General features: G+C 31.5%; 3 protein-coding genes across 4 annotated transcripts; 1 reads left to right on the top strand and 2 right to left on the bottom strand.

Moving 5' to 3' along the window:
* The first annotated feature begins 460 nt into the window (after positions 1-460).
* On the top strand, positions 461-2,537 carry LOC144570693 (uncharacterized). Its single transcript, XM_078320448.1, has 2 exons — positions 461-1,637; positions 2,299-2,537. The coding sequence occupies exon 1, from the start codon at positions 574-576 to the stop codon at positions 1,519-1,521; it is 948 nt and encodes a 315-aa protein (XP_078176574.1). The 5' UTR covers positions 461-573; the 3' UTR covers positions 1,522-1,637; positions 2,299-2,537.
* Positions 2,538-19,060: 16,523 nt separating this feature from the next.
* LOC144549109 (putative B3 domain-containing protein Os04g0676650) lies at positions 19,061-22,311 on the bottom strand. Of its 2 annotated transcripts, none has more exons than XM_078297856.1 (9): positions 22,016-22,311; positions 21,478-21,738; positions 20,774-20,895; positions 20,579-20,668; positions 20,322-20,414; positions 20,050-20,150; positions 19,747-19,793; positions 19,572-19,648; positions 19,061-19,407 (listed from the first exon to the last, which is right to left on the bottom strand). In XM_078297856.1, the coding sequence occupies exons 1-9, from the start codon at positions 22,158-22,160 to the stop codon at positions 19,330-19,332; spliced, it is 1,014 nt and encodes a 337-aa protein (XP_078153982.1). In that variant the 5' UTR covers positions 22,161-22,311; the 3' UTR covers positions 19,061-19,329. The 2 variants fall into 2 exon arrangements, with proteins under 2 accessions (XP_078153982.1, XP_078153989.1); XM_078297863.1 differs by having other exon boundaries at positions 20,050-20,147.
* A 975-nt stretch (positions 22,312-23,286) lies between these two features.
* LOC144549101 (uncharacterized) lies at positions 23,287-24,883 on the bottom strand. Its single transcript, XM_078297844.1, has 2 exons — positions 24,669-24,883; positions 23,287-23,743 (listed from the first exon to the last, which is right to left on the bottom strand). The coding sequence occupies exons 1-2, from the start codon at positions 24,819-24,821 to the stop codon at positions 23,666-23,668; spliced, it is 231 nt and encodes a 76-aa protein (XP_078153970.1). The 5' UTR covers positions 24,822-24,883; the 3' UTR covers positions 23,287-23,665.
* Between the last annotated feature and the right edge of the window lie 645 nt (positions 24,884-25,528).

The raw sequence follows: 25,528 nt of genomic DNA, 5'->3' as shown, positions 1-25,528 counted from the left end.
AAGACAAGTTACGTACAGTTTTTCTTTCTTCTTTTGAAATAACTACATACAGTGGTCCAGGTGCAGCTATAATTTTTTTCTCCACAATATCAAACCCCATGTGGCCGAACTAATCGCTACCCCTTCAAAGGGTAAACATTTTACCAGAGAAGTTTTGGCTTCATGCAACGCTGTTTTGATTCTATATTCCATGCGCTGATGCACTGCATGAAGCTAAAACTGCTCTGATAAAATCTTTACCCCCTCCAACCTTACAGCTGCCATCCAAGTATCCAACGGTCCACCTTGGCTTCCATTTTTTAAATTTCCTCAATCTGTCTCTTCACCCATTTCTACGCAACATAAAAGGTCAACTAAATCGCGCCACGTTATAGTAGTAAACTTGCGTAAATATTATGCGTAACAAATAATTTTCCGACTCTCCCACCGCTTCTGATATATACCAACCCACTCTGCCCCTCGCATCTTTCTTTCACTCTCCCTCTATCAATGTTCTCTCTTTAAAATCCACTGCCAACTGCTCGAACAAGCAAGGCATCCTTTTATCAGAGATCAGAGAAGAGAATAAAAACAATGGTGAATTCGCGAGGAAATTCTAACGGATTTGTATCTCCCTCATTGGTTATCAAAATAATCCTCGTTGTAGTCTCCGCTGTTTCTCTGTATTTCCTCGCAAAGCTCTCCGTTCCTTACATCTCCAGTCTCCTCTCCGTTGCTGTACCGCAAATCTGGGCCGTCATTTCGGCCTGGTTGGCTCCTCCTTACCTCTTCATCACCGTTCATTTCATCATCCTCGTGATCTGGAAACTCTCCGATCACAAACCTTCCCGAGACCACCTGATAGCCCCACACCAAGCCCATCCTGTTCCTGTCGTGAAACCAAAACAACAGCAGCTTCCCCGTGAGATATCTTCCGAGATCCCACGAGAAATTCCGACGAGGGCTGAGGAGTGGGCCCCATCTATAGGAGAGCCAGCTTTGCCTAAACACAATCTCTCTGCAGAGATATTGCCAGTGACGATCTCAAGAGAAGAACCTAGGTACTTCCAGTGGGCTCCACGGGAAGAGCAGACCTTACCGATGCAGAGCCTCTCTAGAGAGATATCCCCTAAAAACTCGCATGATAAGTCGTGTCTGACAGAGGAGAAATCTGAAGAGAAATCAACTGCGTCATCACATATCGAGATGAGAAGAAGTGAGAGGCCACAGCTGGCGCAAAAGAGGGAGGTTGTCAGACGACAGAAACCTGAACGTAAGGTACCGTCACCGTCACCGGTGGTTGTTGAAGAAGGGGAGGTTGACGTGGACGATTCGATGGACGCCACGTGGAAGGCGATCATGCAAACACCAAGGCCAGTGGTCCCCACCACGGACCGGGCCGAGGAGTCAACAGAGACATCAGTCGGGGCCGATGAGATGAACCGACGCTTCGAGGATTTCATAAAGAAGAGTCGAGACAGACTTCAGGTGGAGGAGCCGACCCGCCATGGCCATGGGGCCCGATTAGCCATGGCTAAATAGGCTAATGCTGCTTTTTAGATTACTTTGATCTAGGTAGTGTGTTTTGAACTTTTGGGGGGAAAATTTGGAGATCTTGATCGGCGCTGGTGAGGACGAAAGGAAGCTCATTTGTCTAGGTACAGTACAATTTGTTTTTTCTGTTTCATAATTAACTACAGTTTAGTAAAAATTGCGTTGTTGTTAATTGTGTTTAGTTTGTTGATATAACAAATATTATACGAGGGGCTGAGGGCTTTTAATTGTAAATATATGAACAGTGTAATTTTTGCTTCACGCAGCGATCAATAATAAATACAAAATGAAAAAAATATGTGAGGTGCGCTGCGTGAAGCCAAAATAGCTCTGTCAATATCTGTACCCGGCTTTAAATAAGCGACCAAATGGGAGTATGGGACAACATGATAAAATAAAGAAGCTTCTGGAATAAAAAATAGTAATTCTGGTTAACGTTGCAAAAATAAAAAATTGCACATTAATCCTAGATTTAGCAACGTATTTGTGGAAAGGTTCAATTTCTGGGAATTACCTATCTTAGATGAGGAGCTATTTTGTCAGGTACCGAGTTCTAAAAGTGTTTTAGATTCGATGGCTGTACCGCTGTCCTGGTCTCTCCCTTAGTCCCTTTCCCTTTCCCTATTCATTTATCTTTGTCGTTTTGTTGAAACCTTTACTTCAAATAGAAATTTGAAAATTTTGAGATGTCTTGGTACTAAATTTGACCGATTGTAAGGATTCCATTCCTTTATCTGATTCCAAAATTTTTTATATTTTTTTCAGGATTTTGGAGGAAGTGACTTGAGCTGATGGAAATGATGGTTTCTTTTGTTTATTATTTTATTATTTTTTCTTTTCTTTTCTTGGGTTTTGGTTGGTGTCATCACTATATTACTTCCTTTTTTTCTTCTTTTTAAACAGTTACCTACCAACTAATGCTTGACTAATTATCTATCTAGCATTAGTAGTGTTTATAGGAAAGCCCACAATAAATTAAATGGTATTGTATTTGTTTGCGCTTTTCAGGGGATATATTTTTATTTTCCCAAATGCAAAATCTCAATAGTTAAATTGCTCGTTGCTAGCTGGAGCCTGGAGTGTGTTGTTCTGTTTTATAGAAAATTATAGATGTCACTATCAGTTGTATTATAATGTGTGGTACTTGTTGATGTTGTCTTTTTCATATGTGAATATGCTTATACCAGTTAGTTATTCTGGCCTGGAATAAACTTGTTCAAGCTATATGACAATTCCAAGTTTCCAACTGATACATTATAACTTGAGTGACGCTATGGTACTTCGCAATGTGTAGATCATTCTGTGTATTAGATTTATATCTCCGTTTTTAAAGTTTAAATTGTTAATTTGAATTATTCAATATTATTACCATATAAAAATATACTTAGAGATCAAATTTTATAATTTTTTGAAATTTTTTAACAATTTTTTGAAATAATTAGAAAATCACTTAATCTAAAATTTTTGAACCATCCGAATGTATTGATTTTCTACCTACCAAAAAAAATAAAAGAAAAATATCAAACGATATAAAATTTGATCTCTATTATATTTTTATATGATTATATTATTGATCAATTCGGATTTGATTATTTGAGTTTTAAAAATGAAGATATAAATCCAATGTAATTATATTTTTATATGATAATATTATTGTTTAGTTCGAATTGATTATTTGAATTTTAAAAATGAAGATATAAATCCAATGTACGGAATAATATGTCAATTACAAGTATCATAGCCGCACAGCCCTCATTTTTATAACTTTTCCCGCTAGTTCCAAACTTGTTCAGTTTTCTTCAATTTCATGCATTTTTCATCAAAATAACTAACAACGGAACAATTTCATTGTATTAGTTCAAATTAAGAACTATTTGAGAGGAAATCAACTATTTTGCATATATTTTTTTTTCATTATGTGTTGGGTAGGTAAATGGATAAGTATATTTTTTGAGCAACTTTTAATTGTAAGATTTGTCTTCATCTCATGCGATTGGATAACTAATTAAAAATTAATTATTTTCTTCTGTGATCCCAATCCCAAACCTAATAATCTAAGAACTGATCCAAACCGCCCCACAAATTGGATCAACCCCATCTCCACTTATAATGCATTAGGGATGTAGATAAATTAATTACCTTTTGAGACATGATAGAAACATCGACTTCTCGCTTGGCGTGGAAGTAAAGACTCGATCGGTTTAGTAATCAAAAAAAGGAAGAAAAGATTCGATTTCTTCACTAAAAAATGCAACTATTGGTACAACTTAAAAGAGGCAGCCACAAGGCCATTGTTATCATTACTTGTCTTGACCCCTAAACAACAACAATCAACAGAGTGATCTCTATCTCTGTCGGTGAATCAGCATTTTTAAATATGTATCAAGCAGCGAAACCCAATAAAAAGGGATCGAACCTTCCAGAGGGATAAAGAGATATTAAAAAAAAAAAAAAATAGAATCAATTTTAATTATGTTAACATAACAAACACTATTGATTTGATTTGTATAAAAAACAGCTCTACCTAGAAATAAGTATCCGATTCATTACTTTAACAAAATTTAAATTTCTGAATCGGTGGAGCTGTTTTTTTTTTAAAACTAAAACAACTATGCTTGTTTTATTAAAATAATTAAAATTGATTTTATTTTAAAAAAATATCGTAAAGAGACGTTATGAGACACAAGTGATGTTTTGATACAATCTAAATAATTCTTTTTCTTTATAAAATAGCGTTAGATTATTATTATTTCACTGATTTTGCAATTTTACAGAAATAATGAATTAAAGATTGTAGATATATTTGGTGTATGAGATTGACACTAATATTTTTCTTCATCAAGTAGTTTTTTTTAATTTTATTTTGATAACCCAGAAATTTTAAAGTATCAAGTTTAAACTTAAAATCTAACATTATAGGCGTGATCTATATTTTGTATCACGTCCATAAAATATGGTGACCTAAAATTTCGACGGTCCAAAATTAATGAATTTTGATGCATCATTAAATAATACTTAACATTATAGGCGTGATTTATACTTTGTATATCACTTCTGTGAAATATGGTGACTTAAAATTTTGACGGTCCAAAAATTAATGAATTTTGATGCGTCATTGAATAATATTTAAATTACATAAAATTTGATTGTTAGACTATTTATATATTCAATATCATATATATAAATTTACTTTCTAATGTATAATTTTATTTAATTTTGTAAAATAATAATGTTAAAATTGTTAAAATAATTGACGTCAAGTGATTCCACATCATCTAGAAATAATGCTATTGTTATGCCAGCAAAGCTAGGGTGTGATGGAATTCGTATCCTTTGCATTAACTCAAAAGAAAATTTTTTGAGTTAATGAATCTGATCATCCGATTTGTTTCAAGATTCGTGCATACTAGATCTGCACTAATATTAAAGGACCCTTATATCTTAAGCAGGAATCGGATTGGCTTCGTTTAAAATCAAACGGTTGAGATTCATTAACTCAAAAGATTCCTTTTTGAGTTAATGTAGAGGATACACATTCGGATGTGATGTGCTCATCAAGAAAGTTTGGTGAGCACAACTCCAAAAGTATATCAAATTGATTTCAAACATTGAATTCAAACCGTTGAAATCCATGTACTTCATAAGTGATGCATGCAAATGTAAAATTTTGAAAGTTTCGAGTTTATTTGATACAAAGTCAAGCGGTCAAGGAAATGATAAAAATTGAATATATAAAACAACTTATAAATTAACTTATAAAAGATTAATTTTTTGATTGCTTGACCTTGTAGTAAATAAACTTGAAACTTTCAAAATTTTGGATATATGTACATGCATCATTCATGAAGTACGTGAATTTCAATAATTTGAATTCAACGTTTGAAGTCGATCTGATATACTTTTAGAGTATGACTCATCAAATCCTCTTGGAGCATGTCACAACCTAGCTTTGCTCTTGTTATGCAAGAAGAGGAGATATTACTGATAATATATATATGAGGAGGGTTCCAATGCCTCATTTTTTTCATACCTCATATTTTATATTTTCGTTTTCAAAGTCCAAATTGTCGATCCGAACCATTCAATAAAATATTTATACTAAAATATGCATGGAGATTAAATTTTATATTTTTTGGAATTTTTTTGCTATTTTTTAAGATAGGTACAAAATCACTGTTTTTGAACCGTTCAAAAAACAGTGATTTCCTACCCATCTTAAAAAATAGCAAAAAAATTTCAAAAAATATAAAACTTCATCCCTAATCATATTTTAGTATGGATATCATGTTGAACGGTTCGGATCGACAATTTAGACTTTGAATATGAAGAAAATGTAGATATAAAATATGAGGTATGTTGAGGTATAAAAAAAAATGAGGCATTGGAACCCTCCTCTATATATATATATATATATATAATTAACCGCTAAAGTATATTACAATATTAATATATCTGGAGCAGTAAATAGGGGCGGAAATACAACCAAGCCAAGGTTACTTAAAAATCTTCACAATTTTATAATTTTAAATTATCTATATTGAAACTTGATTTTTTTTTAAGTTTCTACAATATAGCTTATATAATTCTTCGGAAAATGTCTGTGTACTTGTAATTTAGTGGTTAAAAACTTAAAATTCATTGTGTGATTTTAAATACTTGAGTTTAAATATTAATAATCATACATCATATAATAAATCTCTAAATGATATCGATTGGCAAGTGCTGATTGATAAGATTGAAAAAAAATTGCAAGGATGGAAATGCTCTTTACTATCTTTAAGAGGTAGAGTAACCCTTTTAAATTCTGTCATTTCTACTATTCCCTTATATTGGTTATTCATCTATAGATTACCTACTAAAATTAGACATAAAATAGATAAAATTAGACGTAAATTCTTATGGCATGGAGGTAACTCTACTAGAAGAAAATACTCTTTAGTCTCATGGAGAATTGTGTGCAAAAGTAAAGATCAGGGAGGCTTGGGGGTTTTAGACCTTAAGCTTATGAATAAGTCCCTTCTGGCTAAATGGTGGTATTGGTTTCTAGATAATTCTGATTCTGGTAGATGGAAAAATATTTTCCTTAGTAAATATGGAACTAGAACTACTTCTTCTCTTTGTTCACCATTTTGGAGATCAATCCTAAAAGATCATGTAGTTATCAATTTATGACTAAATAAAGAAATAGGTAATGGTAAAACAACTTCTTTTTGGTTAGATAGATGGTGTAGCGAACATACCTTAAAGAATCAATTTTCCAACCTTTATTCTATTGTTACTGATAGGTTTATTTCTATAGCTAAGGTATTTTCTACTTCTCATTTACGTTTGTCTTTTCAAAGGCAAATAACTGGTATTTATCGAGATGAATTGATTACCTTGCACCACAAGTTTCAACATTTTACTTTGTCTTTCCACTTGGAAGATAGATTGATATGGCGATGGTCACAAGATGATCATTTCACTGTTCATTCTTTTTATAAATGGTTAGAATATGGTGGTATTCCAAATTCTTATTATGATACTATTAGGAAATCTCATATCCCTTTAAAAATCAAACTCTTTCTTTGACTCGTCCGTCGTGATAAAATTCTCACTAAGGTTAACTTGGCAAAAAAATGATGGACAGGAGATCTTACTTGTGCATTTTGTGACCAACATGAGAGCGCTGACCATTTATTTATACATTGTTCATATGTACGCTTGATATGGAATTGGATTGCAACATACAATTCATTCCCCTTTACATGTAATTCTTTAGATGATTTATGGTTACTTGATGCTTTATCCCCTTAAAGGATAGACTCCTCGTAGAATTGTTAAGGGGAGCTATCTTATGGAATGTATGGTTAGAAAGAAATAGAGATATTTTTAATGATAATACTACTCCTATTTCTGCTAAATCATTAGGATTTAAGATAATCTTTTTAGCTACTTTTTGGTGTAAGTCTAGATTTGATAATTCATACTTGAAATTAAATCTAATGCTTCCATGTGATGTTAAGGACCTTCCAGATCAGATACTGGAGGAGGAAGAGGAGTCCACCCAAGCTCTTGGAGCCGGCAACCCCCCAGATCATATGTCTGGAGACGAGATGTCGGATGAGGATTTATTGGATTACTAGTCTCCTAGGACATGATTGTTTTTTGAGACTTTTTACTTAGCTTAGTATTCATTTTGTTTTCAATTTAGCTTTTGCTGCGGTATTATCTCTACTTGTATGCTTTTATGATTGTTGATGGTGACTTGATGTAAGACTTTTCATATTTTATTTAGGTACCATATCAGGTATGCTTGATTTCTATGAAATCGATGGTAATACCACTATTTTTCAAAAATAATCATACATCATACACATTATGAATTTTACGTTTCAATTTTTAATATAAATTTTCTAATTCTGTCCTAACAGTCAGCTTAATATTGTTATAAGTTGGAGGTTGCAGACCCAAATTAATCCAATATTCATATTAAAGTAATTTGAATATCATATATATCTATCGGTTGGTGCATACGGAGGGACTTAAATCAGCTGAAATCTGAGATCATCAACAATAACGCTGAAATTTTTGAAATTCTGAATCCAACCATTAAACTGTTTCTAGATACGTACACAGAAAAACTATCTGTTTCAAGATACGTGTACAAAAAAAATTAAACGGCTGAATTCAAAATTTCTGAAATTTCAGAAATACTATCGATGAATCTTGAATTTCAGCTGATTTGAATCACATTTGGAGAGCTACCACCAATATGAAGAACTTGGCGGCTTATGGATATGTATGCATGCTGATAAGATTCCACTTACAACATTGACAGATGAATATATATACCGGTATAAACTCTTGGTAGAGACGCAGAAAGTGATCTGATCCTTTTTCTACTCAGGAGTCAGGAGTCAGGAGATATCATGTTAAGTGATACGGTTGGTCAAATCGAAGGTGACATTTTGGTTGAACAAGTTGGTCGACAGGCGTGCATCACACATTTTATTCATTGAAAATATCTCTTTTTTTTTAAAATAAGTTGACAGCAGCTGTCAAATGTTGAAAATATCTCTTCGTTATTATGTAGATTGAATTCAAAACACCGATTCCTTTCATTTATCCAAAACAATACAATCATATGCAGACTAAATTAAATTTGCGCATCTCTTATGAGAAAGACGTCGTAAATTTAGTTTGCATATATATCCCCTGTACTGAGGTGTCTATATCTAGTCTGCTTACATGTTAAATTTCGAGGTTTTAACAAATACATGTTATTTTTTAATTTTTTTTAAGTGTTACAAAAAAAAAAAATATATATTGGGTCTAAGTGTAAACAAGATTTTAAAATATTCTCGAAAGAAAACTTTAAAATAAAACATAATTTTATTATCGATAAAAATATCTTTTTATAACTTTTAATACAAAATCATACAAATATAAATAGCCGAAATTTTTAAATATACCATAACTCCAAAAAAAGAAAAATCAAACCACTACATTTTTTAAAAATTTCGAATTTTGACATGACCGCATTCCCTAGATTCTGCGGGCCGCATCTAGGAATTGGTATCTTCTGCATTAACTCAAAAGGGAATCTTTTGAGTTAATGAATCTAGACCATCCGTTCCGCTTTAAAATTCGTGCGAACTAGATACGCACTAATATGGAAAAATCCTAAGTTAAAATCAGACGGCCGGATTGGTTCCGTTTAAAATCAGTCGGTCAAAATGCATTAACTCAAAAGATTCCCTTTTGAGTTAATGCAGAGGATACGTGTTCCGCATGTAGGAGATGCGGCCACCTTTTTTTTTCGTGCGGCAATTCAATCTGAATGAAAAAAAGAGGTGGCCGCATCTAGGAGATGTGTCCGTGTCAAAATTCGAATTTTTTCAGAAATTGTAGTTGTTTAGTTTATCTTTTTTTTGGGATATGGTATATTTAAAAATTTCAGTATAAATAGTAAGAGATATCATACAGTGAACTTGTATTTTTAAGAGGACAACCATGTATCTGTGATCTATTTTGTCAATGAATATGTATTCAAACAGTTTAAATTTATCTACTCATACTCATGATTCATGAATATTGTATTTGCATATAAAATTTATAAATTAATTTAGCAGTCAAAATATATTAAAAATATTATTTAGTATTAAATCAAGTAATTTTCAAATTAATTAATTTTCAGCCGATTTTGAACTCATAACCACATATTAATTCTTAATATCAGATATTAAATAACATTGGTAATTTACGAACTATTTTTTATAATTATACTTTTTTTATTTGATAAGATAATTTTGTACGTATCACTTATGAAGTAGACTGAATAAGATACTATATTTTTTTTTACAGTTACCACTATTTGTATCCGCTTCTGAAAATACATCATTCATATTCGTTTCTACATAAATTATATGTATAATTGTATCCGTATGAAAAAAATATCATATTTGATTATTCCAAATCTGCAGAAATTTATATACGGATCCGTATACACGAACATGTATTATTCGTCGATTTGCACGCGTAGGTCACAGGAGTCCGTGTGCCCCCGGTATCTGAGACACAATTTTAAAAAAATGATGGACCAGATTAATTCTAGCTGAGCCAAACTCAATCCGGAACCAGTTGAGACTGTATAGGATCTGCTTTGAGATTCGTGCCATATGAAAAGAACAGTTCAGATTTGTGACTTACACCTCAGGTGCCGGGGGTGATACGGATTCTAGATCACAGTGTCTCTGTCAGTAATAAAAATATCTGGAAACAGGTTAGTTCTAAGCTTTTAATTTCCAGTTATTTTTTTTTTTTTTTACTGGTAACTAACAGTATTCCCTTTTCTACAAGTACCAGCTTGTATAATTATTCAAACTCATGTTGAGATTCAATACAAGTGTGCTTAAGGACTTATTCTAAAAAAATAATAATAAAAATATATATATAACAACAATCGAACACAGCCATGGCAGGTCTCGTTGTCGAGCTCTAAAACAACCCGACAAGCCTCGTCCAATTAAAGCCGCCGAACAACCCAATTTGGCCTTTTTGAACTTACACGCACCACAAAACTATATATATATATATATAAAACCAATAGCGACTCATCATATAATACAATGCAAGTGTGTGCTGTGACCACACTAATAATAAGTCGGTGACCTTGATCGGGATGTATTGCTGTTATGTTCTCTGGATAGAGATTAATTGTCGATTCTTCTAGAAATAGAGACATGGCATTGGCCGGGGTTTGATGATGCTTTTGAGAAGAGATTGTGATGCCTCAACGCTTCTTCAGGGAGAGCTAATTGGCCAGTGATAGTAGCTTGTGAGTCACCCAACTAGTACCTCACAACTGGGGACCTGGGATCGGAATCAAACAGATTTTTGTACACGTCGTATTCATACGTACGCTAAACAAAGGAAATTTTTATCCGTAGAAATTATTAAATTTATGCGTACGGAATCAAAAATAATATCTTATTTTCAATAAATATCAAAATATTTAACTCAATGAGTTCAATTCAAATATATAGATCGGACTCAATGGTCTACAACCATCACTATATAGAGAGAGAGGCTGGCTACTCTACTTACATAAGCATATGAGAGTATATGCTTATAAGTAATTTTTTTTATTTTCAAAATCTAAAAAGTCGATCCAAACCATTAGATGTGATCTCTATATTGAAATGTGCTTGGAAACCAAATTTTACATTTTTCTGATTTTTTTTTTACTATTTATTAAGCCACCCAACTAGTACCTCACTCCTGGGGACCTGGGATCGGAATCAAACAGATTTTTGTACACGTCGTATTCATACGTACACTAAACAAAGGAAATTTTTATCCGTAGAAATTATTAAATTTATGCGTACGGAATCAAAAATAATATCTTATTTTCAATAAATATCAAAATATTTAACTCAATGAGTTCAATTCAAATATATAGATCGGACTCAATGGTCTACAACCATCACTATATAGAGAGAGAGGCTGGCTACTCTACTTACATAAGCATATGAGAGTATATGCTTATAAGTAATTTTTTTTATTTTCAAAATCTAAAAAGTCGATCCAAACCATTAGATGTGATCTCTATATTGAAATGTGCTTGGAAACCAAATTTTACATTTTTCTGATTTTTTTTTACTATTTATTAAGCCACCCAACTAGTACCTCACTCCTGGGGACCTTGGATCGGAATCAAACAGATTTTTGTACACGTCGTATTCATACGTACACTAAACAAAGGAAATTTTTATCCGTAGAAATTATTAAATTTATGCGTACGGAATCAAAAATAATATCTTATTTTCAATAAATATCAAAATATTTAACTCAATGAGTTCAATTCAAATATATAGATCGGACTCAATGGTCTACAACCATCACTATATAGAGAGAGAGGCTGGCTACTCTACTTACATAAGCATATGAGAGTATATGCTTATAAGTAATTTTTTTTATTTTCAAAATCTAAAAAGTCGATCCAAACCATTAGATGTGATCTCTATATTGAAATGTGCTTGGAAACCAAATTTTACATTTTTCTGATTTTTTTTTTACTATTTATTAAGCCACCCAACTAGTACCTCACTCCTGGGGACCTGGGATCGGAATCAAACAGATTTTTGTACACGTCGTATTCATACGTACACTAAACAAAGGAAATTTTTATCCGTAGAAATTATTAAATTTATGCGTACGGAATCAAAAATAATATCTTATTTTCAATAAATATCAAAATATTTAACTCAATGAGTTCAATTCAAATATATAGATCGGACTCAATTGTCTACAACCATCACTATATAGAGAGAGAGGCTGGTTACTCTACTTACATAAGCATATGAGAGTATATGCTTATAAGTAATTTTTTTTATTTTCAAAATCTAAAAAGTCGATCCAAACCATTAGATGTGATCTCTATATTGAAATGTGCTTGGAAACCAAATTTTACATTTTTCTGATTTTTTTTTTACTATTTATTAAGCCACCCAACTAGTACCTCACTCCTGGGGACCTGGGATCGGAATCAAACAGATTTTTGTACACGTCGTATTCATACGTACACTAAACAAAGGAAATTTTTATCCGTAGAAATTATTAAATTTATGCGTACGGAATCAAAAATAATATCTTATTTTCAATAAATATAAAAATATCTGACTCAATGAGTTCAATTCAAATATATAAATCGGACTCAATGATCTATAATTCTATATCCATCACTATATATAGAGAGAGAGGTTGGCTACTCTACTTACATAAGCATATGAGGGTATATGCTTATAAGTCATTTTTTTCATTTTCAAAATCTAAAAAGTCGATTCGAACCATTAGATGTGATCTCTATATTGAAATGTGCTTGGAGACCAAATTTTACATTTTTCTGATTTTTTTTACTATTTATTAAGCCACTTTAAAAATCGCTGATCCAACAGTGGCTTAACAAAACAGGAAAATCAGAAGCCACCCTTGGATCAGCGATTTCAAAGTGGCTTAATAAATAGTACAAAAAAAATCAGAAAAATGTAAAATTTGGTCTCCAAGCACATTTCAATATAGAGATCACATCTAACGGTTCAGATCGACTTTTTGGATTTTGAAAACGAAAAAATGACTTATAAGCATATACCCTCATATGCTTATGTAAGTAGAGTAGCCAACTTGTATATATATTTTTTGAACTGTTGAGAAAGAGAAATGCAAGTGTCACATTTCATCAGATTCATCTCAATAATGGAAATCTGACCTTTTTTTTTTATTTGGTAGAAAAGAAGAATTTGTAGCTATCACATTTAATCAATTCAGAATTGGATCTTCATTATTGAAGCTGATCCATTTCTAACTTGATTTTATGTGAGATCTATATTTCAAATTTTCCCATCAACGTCTATTATTTTTTAAAAATAAAATATATTGATGGATCTGGACCATTGAGTCCGATTCATATATTTGGATCGGACTTATTGAGTCAGATCTTTCTATATTTGTTAGAAACGAGACACTCTTTTCTATTTCCGTACGTGTGGTTTTAATAATTTCTATAGATAAAATTTTTCCTAAACAAACATTTTTTTATTTTAGAAATTAAAAAAATAATTAATTAATACAAAGATGTATTATTTTTTCTTTGATTCATAAATGAGATCGAACTAATAATTCAGTTTCATTGTGGTATTACAAGGATCGAATAAATAATTCAATTTCAGAAATTTAAGTAAGTTGCAGCGTTACTTCTTCACAACAAATTTATAAACTATTAGAACCGAATTATTGATTCAATAAGCTGAAAATCTGTGAGCTCTCTCCTCTCCTTCCTTCTTTTTTTCACCCGGGTCGTCATGGAAGAAGTCGTTATGTTAGTGTGGTAATTTGTACAAATAAGCGGAATATAACCAATAATTTATCTCATTGACCTCTTTTCAATAAAACTGAATTATTGATAGTCTTATCCATTTATCAAGAAAAAAAAAATCCACTTTGTTTTTGAAGAATTGATTTTTTAATTTCTAAATTTTAAGAGAAAAAATCAATAATTTGGTCACATAGCTAGTATAATTTTATGAGAAAATATTTTCCGTTTTTACATAAAATCTTATAAGACTGAATTATTAACAAAATATTATTATGGGTGAACTCAGTATAATTTTTTTTTTGTAAAACGAAAATTATATTGATACTTTAACAAAATTCATATTTAAAAAAAATATGTTGTAAAAGTTCATGACAAAAAGTTTGTTAGCATGTCTCAAATTATATTCTCAGAATTGCTTTGTATATATGAGGGATGAGCTTCCATAGTTCTCTGTCAAATAGACTCAATACCAGCCTTCTTACCGGGACCATTTATTTTTATAATTGATATTCATTTTTCAACGCTGCACTACAAAAAATTATTATATATTAGTGATATACTGATATAGCCCTTTTTATCTCAAATATAAAAATCTAGAGAAGATTACATTATAGAAAAGTAGAATCATATCAATATTTGTATCCTCTGACAAGTGTTGATAAACTCATAGATGCTGTCAATATCCACATTTTAAGTGTTGATAAATTCACAGATGTTGTCAGTTGATATATTATCATAAAAAAATATTCCAAATCAAGTATGGGCAACATATCACATTGATACGTGGAGTCTTTTTATCTCAAACATGAAAATCCAGAGAAGATTATATTGTACAAAAGTAGAACCATATCAATATCCATATCTACTGATAGGTGCTGATAAATTCACAGATGCTGTCAATATCCATATTTAAGTGTTGATAAACTCACAGATGGTGTCAGGCGATATATTATCATAAAAAAATATTCCTAATCAAGTATGGGCAACATATCACATTGATACGAGGAGCCTTTTTATCTCAAATGTGAAAATCTAGAGAAGATTACATTGTAGAAAAGTAGAACCATATCAATATTCATATCCATTGACAGGTGCTGATAGACTCACAGATACTGTCAATATCCATAATTTAAGTGTTAATAAACTCACAGTTGTTGTCAGTGGATATATTATCATAAAAAATATTCCAAACCAAGTACGGGCAACATAATGTGATATGAGGATAATATATATGCAATTTAAGTGTTGATATTTGTAAATTGAAATCTAGGTTCAATTTATGTTAGATTCACATCCCGTCTTATATATTGAAGGGACTTTGAAGAGATATGCAGTTCAGAATGTGACTAATTAAAACTATATTTTTGTATTCATTTCAGACCCTTCAACCAATGTCGTAAATAAAATTAAAATAAAAACAAAAAATTAATCATTTTTAAAGCTCAGCAATTGATCACTAGTTGATAAAATATAAATATTATCAAATAAATATTTTATTTGAAATAAATATATCAAATTACTTCATATTTAATTTGGTAAGAGCAAATAAAAAAAATCTGATTATCTTTCAGCAAACAAGCGGTTCAAAAATTCAAATTTAAATTACAAGTTGTAACAAGTGTTATAGAATCAGAATTCCCTCGGATATGCGCTTCAAATTGTCAGTCCTTGTTAGAGGTAAAAACGGAGCGGATATTAGTAAAATTATATCATATTTATTTTAATTTTTCATAATTAATATAGATATGGATCGAATATCGGCTAGATATAAATACAGATATAAATTGAATCGGATATTTATTAAAATAATATAAAAATACTAAAGTTTATAATATTTATCTAATATAATTTTTTAATATATAATAACTGAAAGTTAAAACCATATTCACATGAATATTCCGATATTAAATTTTACATCTAATTTTTTTTTAAAACATATTAAATACGTATCGGATACATACCGTTTTCACCTTGCTTCTTGTTCTTTTTTTTCTCCCTTCTTTTATTTTATTTTCTCTTTTTTTTTGGGAAACGATAAATTAGAGAAAAATGGCAAGTCATGTAAAGGGAAGGGGGCACGTAAGAGGGCAGGTGGCAAACTGGTAATTAAGGGAAAATAAAAAGGGGGTGAGCGGTGAGGTGTCAAACAATCTCAATTCACCGAGTTTGAAGCAAAACTTTATTAAGAGGAATATATTTGTGATTTTTTTTTAACCGAAATGGATAATTATTTTAAGCATTCCGAGCAGATAATGTATATTGAAGTTATTTTTTATTTTGTCGTTTTACATAATTAATTCGTGTTATAAGTGAATAATATAATTGTTAGATATTAAGTTGTCATGTTTATTAATTTACTATTATCATTAAATCTACATCAGTACTTTCGTTCTAATTTTAAATTCTGGATAACAATTTTTTTTGCAGTTTCTGAAAATTATGATAATTTAATAAATAGAAAGATTTTCGTAATGAAAGTGCTTTCAAGACGTCATGTTATTGGCAAAACTATTAATTCTTATTCGCTCATTCATTTCAAAATTAATTTTTGAGAAGTATGAAATTTTCTTTTTGAATTTATGAACACTAAAAAAAAAAATCAAAATTAATTACGTGAGTGCAATGCTTTTAAAGATAATTTTAAATTAATTTCAGTTATTTCTATTCTAATTTTAGTCGAATTTCGTTAATGTTGATGCTCTAAATACTAATTAGTAATTCCAAATTTCATCCAAAAAAATGGAGAAGCGGAAGATATTAGGAGTTATCCTAGATAAACACGGACAAATCTATGCAGTGGAAATGAGTGCTTGGCTACCCTTACGATTTTAAATTGTTTTAATCATGTATATCAATTTTTTTAAGCTCCGAATTTTTTATTTATACAATGATAAAAAAAAATACGGGAAATTCTACATTTATCCGGGCCGCTAAGTCAATCTGCGGCTCCATTCATGGGGGGGGGGAGTGCAGATTGGCTTGGCAGTCCCCCAAAAGACCAAAAAATAAACTATAATATTAAATATATTTAAGTTCTGAGGGACCTCTAAGCCAATATGAGGCCCCCATAAATAGGCCGCAAATTGGCTTAGCAGCTCGGGTAACGTGGAACTCCCCATAATGTGGGATTTTTTTTGAAAGGGTATAAATAAAAATTTTGGACCAAATCTCCTACCTTGTGAGCTGAAAATTCCTGTACACAGAGTTCATCTATCCGTATATTTCATACTTGTTTCAATCTGAACTGTCATATTTAAAGTATTGATTGTGTCTTTTCAAAATTGAAATACTTTCCATTATTTAAATATAACCGTTCAAATTAAAGCAAATATGAAATGTATGGATGGATGGTTCTTGTGTGCAGGAATTTCTTGCCCACATAGGAGCATGTGATTTGGCTCTTTTTAAACCTCATAAAAATATTAAATATGTATTTGTAATCTGAACTAGCATTCGATATAGCGGTAAAAATAATGTTATATGTGTAAAAGGTCATGAGTTTGAAATTCAAAAAAGATAATTTTTTTTAAATATTAGATAGTTAGGTAGCTTGATCTCTAACTTTTATTAAAAAGAAATTATATATGTGTAATATAGTGACTAGAATTCTTCCTTGTAATTATAAAATCTTAAGGTCAAATTTCACTATCACATATTTTATGCATATTTTCAATCCGTCAATCTATTTTTTCTAATTCCACATGTGTAGATAAATGTTCTTCTTTATTTAATAGATAAGTTAAAGTATTTAATAGGCCTTACGGCGTCTTAGTCTCAGCCTCTATGAGGTAACATCATTACAGCTTGCGGTGCTTGTATTGTCAATACCATAAAACCTAGATTCTATGTATAGAGACAAATGACTTCAGATGTCACTTACAATAGTTGGTAATTTGATCTATCTATCATGTCATGCATGTTCTTTCACTGTATTTTAATAGGTGTCAATGTATAAATTCCTGTTGCATCTTTTGGAGGCCAACATGCACTGACCAGCAGATGTCATGTAATGTAACTGTTTTAACTTTTAAGTGCAAAAAGTACTGTTACTTAACAAAAGAATAATATTTTCCTAATGACAGCATATCAGATCCAAGGGAGAGGGGGGCGTCCGATGCCCATCGGACCATCGGACCACTTTTGTGTTCGATGGGTTCTCTTCACCATTAGATCTGCTTTAGGATTCGCGCTCATAATTTTGCATCTGCTTTAAAATTCATACACACGAATCCTAAAGTAGATCTGATGGTGAGAGAACCCATCGAACACAAAAGTGGTCCGATGGCCATCGAACAGTCCCCTCTTCCCAGATCCAAAGGTTCTGTCACCATTGCAAAAAATTTCTTTTATTTGTAATCATCTGCCCAGGGTGATATTTTTTAAATAAAAAATTAATTCGTAAGAAAAGAGAATAATAATTTTTTTTCTTTGAAATGTTACAATTTTAATATTTTTTAGACGTTAAATTCTATCTTAATTACATATTTGTTCGAAAACTTTTGTTCTTGGTAGAGCTGCACTATTAGTGTGTTTTCATCTATTTTCGAAGAAAAAAAAAACAATCAATGACTTTTTCGTGAAAACAATATTGATAATAACCGATCCGTATTAAAAAACTTAGATGTGGATATCGATATCCGAATATCCGTGTGGATAAGGATACTGATATGATTTTACGTTTCAAAGATAAATACTATATATTTTAATATATATTATAAAAATTTATGTTATTTACCATTATAATTAGATAAATATTATGAACTTTAATGTTATTTAATATTTTTTATATTATTTTAATAAATATCCGATCTGATCCGAATCTGTATCCGTATTCGTTTGATATATCTGATATCAGCTCCGTATAAAAAAAAAAAAAAAAACAATGTATTTATGATTTTACTCCTATCCGCTCCGTTTTCACCCCTACTTTTTCAGCATAAATTTATTTATTTTACTTTCTAAAAAGAAGCTCCGACGAGCCTAAAAAAGAAGACTATAATAAATGCACAGTGCTTAAAATATTTGTAGAAATTATGTTCTGTGCTGAAACTAAGTTACAATCTTAGTTATATGGGCTGAAAACAAGGCCTCAAATTTTCGGCCCATCAAACTTTATAACTGTCCTCGGATATAAAGTTATAAACAAAATGAGCTCTGTAGAGACTAGAGAGGCCTTGGCCTAGCAATTTCAATTATTACACAAAAATAACAGTAATGAAATTAATAACAACTAAAATCACTAGTAAGTTCAATTTTAATTTTAATTTCAGAAACAAATTAAATATCTTATCCAGGCCATTAAAAGGATATAATACAAGGAGTCAAAAGCTCAATTTCAGATAATAGATGTCCCAAAATTTGTAGCTAATGATATAAATTTTTTGAAAAAAAAAAAATACTAACAACCAAGAAATTAAAACCAATCACCACTTTGCTTCTAGTTATCCTAAAATTTGAAATCTTAGCTCTTGAGGAATATCCTGTTCAGGCAGCTTAGATCTCTTCTCCCCTTTTACAAACTACAGTATGAAAAAAACAAAACAAAAACACATTCAACTTAAATTACATTACAAAGTATATAACATGTAGTGCATCTAATAGGAAATGCAACAGCATTAACTGGTAAATTTCTCAAATAAAAGCTTGGGTTTACTGCATTAAAACAAATGAAAGAGCGACGTACATAAGTTGCCGAAGCTGGGTTTCTGTGTATGCTTAGAAAATCACCGGCTTGTAGTCCATGCTTCTTTACAAATTCACCTGGAAAAAGAAAATCATCGATATTTATTTCGGTAAGATAGACATTAGAAATTGATCGCACCTTGAATTTTTTTTGGTAAAGAACTCTGTTCTTGTACCTGTGTTTTCAAGAATATACATTCTGCTTCTGTTGTTTGGCCAAAACCTGCAGAAGTTTGAAAAAAAAATAAAGCAATAGAAATAAGCTATGTTTTAATCTCATGCTTGTTATTTTCTTGTTTGTTGAATTTGATTTTTATGAATTTAATTTCAAATTAGTATGATTTTGTTCAAACCTCTGAAACACAAGAAATCCTTTTATTTTATGAAGCAGTTTTTGGGCATTTTTCAGTTAACAAAAATAATATTTGAATTTACAAGGATGCACAAGTAAATTGTCCAAGTAGAAAAGGCAACTATACCTATACTTAAATTCCCAAGTAAAAGGTACCACCATATCATCCATGTGAAGCATTATCCCCTCTCTTTCAAACAATGGAGGGAATTTAGCCTCTGCATCCTTCTACAAATCAAATATATAGAATAACATTATTAGTTCGTGATATTAACACCGCATAGTACAGTACTGTACTGGTAACAACTGGTTAATTATCCCCGTAAATGGCTAATTCTTTACTGACTAGAACCTTGTGAAAAAAATTTATTAATAGAATGTTGAGCATACAGTAAATACCTTTGGTATAACTATTCTTCCTATACTTCCAACATCGCTTTTTGTCAACTCTTTTCGCATTACTATCACTATCTCTTGATGACTTGACCTTTGCTAGATTAAAGAACAAAGAAAAAGATAAGGAAGCATAAATAATGACATGATTATATAAAATTGATGCATCTAGATTAAGACAACAAGTTTGTCTGAAATATAAATCCCTTTTTCATAAAATGATTATGTAAATATGCTCAAAATGGAAAGCATTTATCACATACATTGATCAAATTTTGAGATTGTGAGAAGATTTGATTTCCTGAAACCTCGCATCTATCGAATTCTTGACAACTGTTCATTGTTGGAGAATTCTGAAAAAAAACTGTTTCATCATTGGCAAGTCAACTTGGAAGGCATTAAATTAAATATTTATATAGCTATTTCATAATTTGTAGGTTAAATTTCTTATATTTTACCTTTAGATTTATTGATTGCATGATTTCTACAGTACTGTCAGGCCTTGGCAACGGCAAGTTGACTGAAAATGCAAATCCAGGAATTGTGGCTGGTGCAAATTGTGAGCTAGGTGCCATAAAGACTGTAATTAAAAACAAAATTTCAAAAGATACTATAGAAATTTAGGTAGTTAATTTGTACTAGAAACCATTGAAAATTCACAATTAGTACTAAAAAAATTATACTATGACAGAAAGAGTTCCTGTCTGTTTTTTTATTCAAATGACGGTAGACTACATGTACCAACCTTGTATATACAATGCTGGAGTACTTATTATAAACTAGAACACACAAAAAAAAAATTGCGTCTAGATATAGGAGAAGGTTCTTTCTTTTTTTTTGAAAAAAATATAGGATAAAGTTACCTTAATTTTGATCTACTTTGATTCTGTTAATTGTCATGAAAAAAAAAAGAACTAATAACTTCTTTTTACGCCATTAATTTTAAAAAGAAAAAAAAAATGAGTTGAGAAGGAAACAGGGTCTGGTCCAAAACAAAGGTAATTCAAGTCGGTACCAACAACTATATATATGACCGAAACTTTTACCAGTACCAGTCACCAATATCATGAATTGAGAAAAATCAAAGATATCCAATGTGCTATTTTGGAGATATCTATTACATAGAGACCTGCCAATTATAATTATAGAACAAATCTAAAACCTGAGTTATTGTACTCGCTTCTCGTATTGATAAAATTGTTATCTTGTTGAATGGAAGGTGGCACAGTAGAACTTGAGTTGAAATGTGACGACAAATGTGAATCAAAGCCATTGTATGTGCACGAATCTTGAAAACCATAAGATGCATTAGGTGCATAATCATTTAGCATATGTGGCCTACATAAACTGTTGATTGGTGAAGTGCAAGGAAATGAGAACTGACACTGGAAATGATTCGGCGAGGACTCAAAGTGAGAAAAGCCTGAAATAAAATCAATGAATTATAAAACAACTTTTTTTAGACACAACTAATAATAAAAACGAAAAAAATGAGATGAAATAATGCTAAATTATATATAATAGAATTTAGAAAAAAAAAAAGGGTTGCAATAATGGGGGCAAAACCGCAAAAGGTTACTATGGCCTCCTTTTTTTCCCAAGTAAAATATGACAAATATTATAACTAATTAAGTATAGCTGAACTATGGTTAACTATATAGCTGTAAATAAATAAGAGCTCTGTTGAAAAGTAATTTTACTGGGTTGGAACGACATTGCAGCTGGGACCGCCATGCTCTCTGGCACAAATGAAATGAACTGGCTAGATGAAACCAGGTTATTTTTGCATCTTTCTTTCTCAATTGGCATCATATTCAATTGTTCATCATCATTTGCCATTAGCATTTCATAAGAGAATATAATATGTCGGTTGTAGAGGTAGTTTTGAAAGAGGCTTCTGAGAGAAGATACTGATATCCAACAAAAATATAAATTAGAGAGAAAAAGAGATGTATTATTGCTAATAAAGAAAATGGTGTGGAAACCTAAACGCCTCCCGTCCGTTTTTTGCGTGCCCAACCACTATTTAATTCATACAAAGAGGTGCGTCCATATCATTTCATGGTTCTCCTCTCCATTTTATCATAAAAATGCTAATGCAAATTCAACTATACCAATTCGTTATTTTATATACTTTACATCAATGTACATGTACGTACATTTTCTTGAACATAGAATTAAATTTATTTGGAATTAAAGTTCTGGTACTAACAAATGATTAGTAAAATGTTAGGCATTAAATAGGAAAATGGAGGTGTACGTCTATAAGTGAAATGGAGAGGATGGGTGGATATTATTTCATTAATCTTTGGTCATTAATAGCCGTTTTGTTTATGGGAAAAAGGAGATTAAGGTGGCTTTGCTAATCCTTCGCTGGATATTAATGGTGGATTTTAAGAGAAAAATGTGCTGGACTGGAATGATGCTGCGTGGCTGTCTTTGATTGGACGAGGTGTAATGCAACCATTGTCTTGATCGATTCTTGGAAAGCTGTTGTTTGCCAGCTTGGGCTTGAGGCTTTGATTGGATCGAGTTTAAGCCTTTCCATATCAAGGATTTGGGTTAATGTATCACCTTTTTGCCTTTTTGGTAAATCAGTAGGTTTCGGCAGCTCAATATTTAAACAATTTAAAACATAACTTAAAAACGATATGAAAATAAGAACCCATGTTGGCCTTTTCTCAGTTGTTGTCATATTGTTTTTCAAAGTAAATTGATTGTATGAGAATTAAAACATAAACAGAACATTTTTCTAAATTAGTTTAATCAAACTAATGTGCTTTGGATTACTTGTACAGTTTTTATTGTATGCCAGTTCGGGATATCGGGACAGAAAAGAAAAAAAAAACACGATCAAGTCAATTGTGGTTCATACCAGTATGCTGTCTATACTACCTCATGTGCAAAACTGAGCTATAACATTAGAGGGCTAATAGCAATCTCAAAAAAAATAAAAATAAATAAATAAATAAACGATAATCCAATAGAATGATAGATAAATAAGGTCTATTACAATCATCAAAGGTATTCTGCTTTGAAAGGTATAACTATTGAAAAATTTGTATGGTATGCTCTGCCACTGGCATGTCCCAGGATCATTCCCCTTCATCATATAAATTTTTTCAGTTTTTATTTTTTCAAATCTACAAAATTGCTCTTTCTTTCCAATTATCCAAAATTGAACAAGAAAAATACAACAAAGCAAACACAGTATCATAACATTAATCTAAACCAGCCACGTACCAGTACAAATTTATTTTGCTTAGAAAGATACCCATCGAGAAAAACATTAACAGAAGAAGAATAGTCAAGATTATTATACTAAAATGGGCCTCGAACAAAAAAGCTACTTATTTTGTCACAGGAACCGTAGTGCTTGATGCCTTTTGTGGTTCCACCTCAGAGCATGCCCTTATCACTGCCTCATTCTGCAATGCAAATTTACAATACAGTGGAGTGATTAAACCAGTAGTAAGAGCTCATGTCAAAATATGCTTCTCATTCTCCCCAATTTACAGCACTAAATTTTCTCACATAGATTCTGTATGTATCTATGTAACAATGACAGTCAGTCTGGTCATAATTGAGTAAACCTCAAGGTATCACTACAATACTGTGGCTACAGTAAAGTGCCAATTGGTCAACACTAGGTAGGCGAGGTAGCACAGATTTCCATTTAAAATTAATCAGCATGCCCTTTTATATTGTAAAATATTGACAGCATCGGAGTACTTTTTCTGCTTTGTTATTGTTGATCAGTCAATACCCACCTTATGATTTAGATAAATGTGTATCGGTTGATCTTGTTTCACTTGGTTTGTTTTATTTATTAAACTTAATTTTATTGTATTAGAAATTAGCATTGATTAAGCACATGGCGAAACAGAAAAATGTGTTCTATTTACTTAAATGACCTAGGTTCCAAAATGCAGGGTCCATGTTAGTCCTGCACTTTCATTATAGATTAAGTTTCAAAAATACAAGTAATCTAAGTTGAAATTGGGCTCCTTTCAATTTTATAAAAACAATTAAGATATAGAGGTCACAATTCATTTCTTTTCAAATTGGTGCGATTATGAAAACATCTTCAGTTGAATTGAGTCTGATATGCGCGATGATGCTTTTTTGAGTTATAAAGAGAATTCCTCAAGTCAGGGATGGATACAATTCAATTATTAACAATATTATATTTATTTTCAGATATCCTAACAACCGGTATTTGAAAAATGAATCACCATTTAACCATTACTGGTAAAAAGAGGAGCATGTATTTAACCTTTGGTGGTTTTCTAATCAAATCTAAACAATCCCCAGATAAACCCAATAAGAGAGAAATTAAATGCGGAATTGGACCTGCCAGACGCGTCGTAGGCGCTTCTTGGCGTTGGCCTTGCGGGTGGTGGTTAGCTTAATCCGCTTCCAGAGCAGCCCCGGCGAGTCGTTCTTCCTCACTATCTCCATCACTCGCGTCCCCCACAATGCACCCAGCATTCCCCCTCCGCTCATCTCGCTGAGTCGCTTTCGCTCTCTCCGTCGTCGCTTCAGTCGAGGAAGCTTGCGGCGCTTCTGGGGACACTATCAAATTCTCACAATTCTCGACCATCTCAAAACCAACAACTTCACAATTCAATGGGCCCAGTCCAAGGCCCATCAATGAGTTTGTGCCCTGTTAAGGAGGATGTTCTTATTTTTACAGGAGCATCTGCGTACCTTACTGTAGATTAAAGTTATTTTGATTGTTATTTGAGTCTGTGTTTCTTTAGATTGAAATCTGAAATAAATAAATATAATCTTCCTTTCTTTTTCAGTTGGAGCGTATACACTTGGTAAAGTGAACAACTAAGATATATAATTTTGAGTTCCTTTGTCGTAATTGGATCGAGTTTAAGCTTTTCCATGCCAAGGATTTGGGTTAATGTGTCAACATTTTTTGCCTTTTTTGGGGAATTAGGAATAGAGCAGCTCAAAATCTAGACAATTTAAAGCAAAACAAAACTTAAAAATGAAATGAAAATAAGAGTGAGACTAGTATTTTGCAAAGCTCATATCAATCCTACTATGGGTTCATATTTTCGTTTTAAAGTTCAAACAGATCAGAACCATTCAACATAATCTTCATATGAAAATGTACTTGGGCATCAAATTTTTACATTTTTTTGAATTTTTATACAATATTTTAAAATAAGTAGAATATCACCTGTGTATAAATTCTG

This window comes from Carex rostrata, chromosome 2 (assembly GCF_964058835.1).
Source record: "Carex rostrata chromosome 2, lpCarRost1.2, whole genome shotgun sequence".
Classification (NCBI taxonomy): Eukaryota; Viridiplantae; Streptophyta; class Magnoliopsida; order Poales; family Cyperaceae; genus Carex; species Carex rostrata.
The sequence above is the reverse complement of the archived record's forward strand: the minus strand, read 5'-3'. Positions and strand labels throughout refer to the sequence as shown.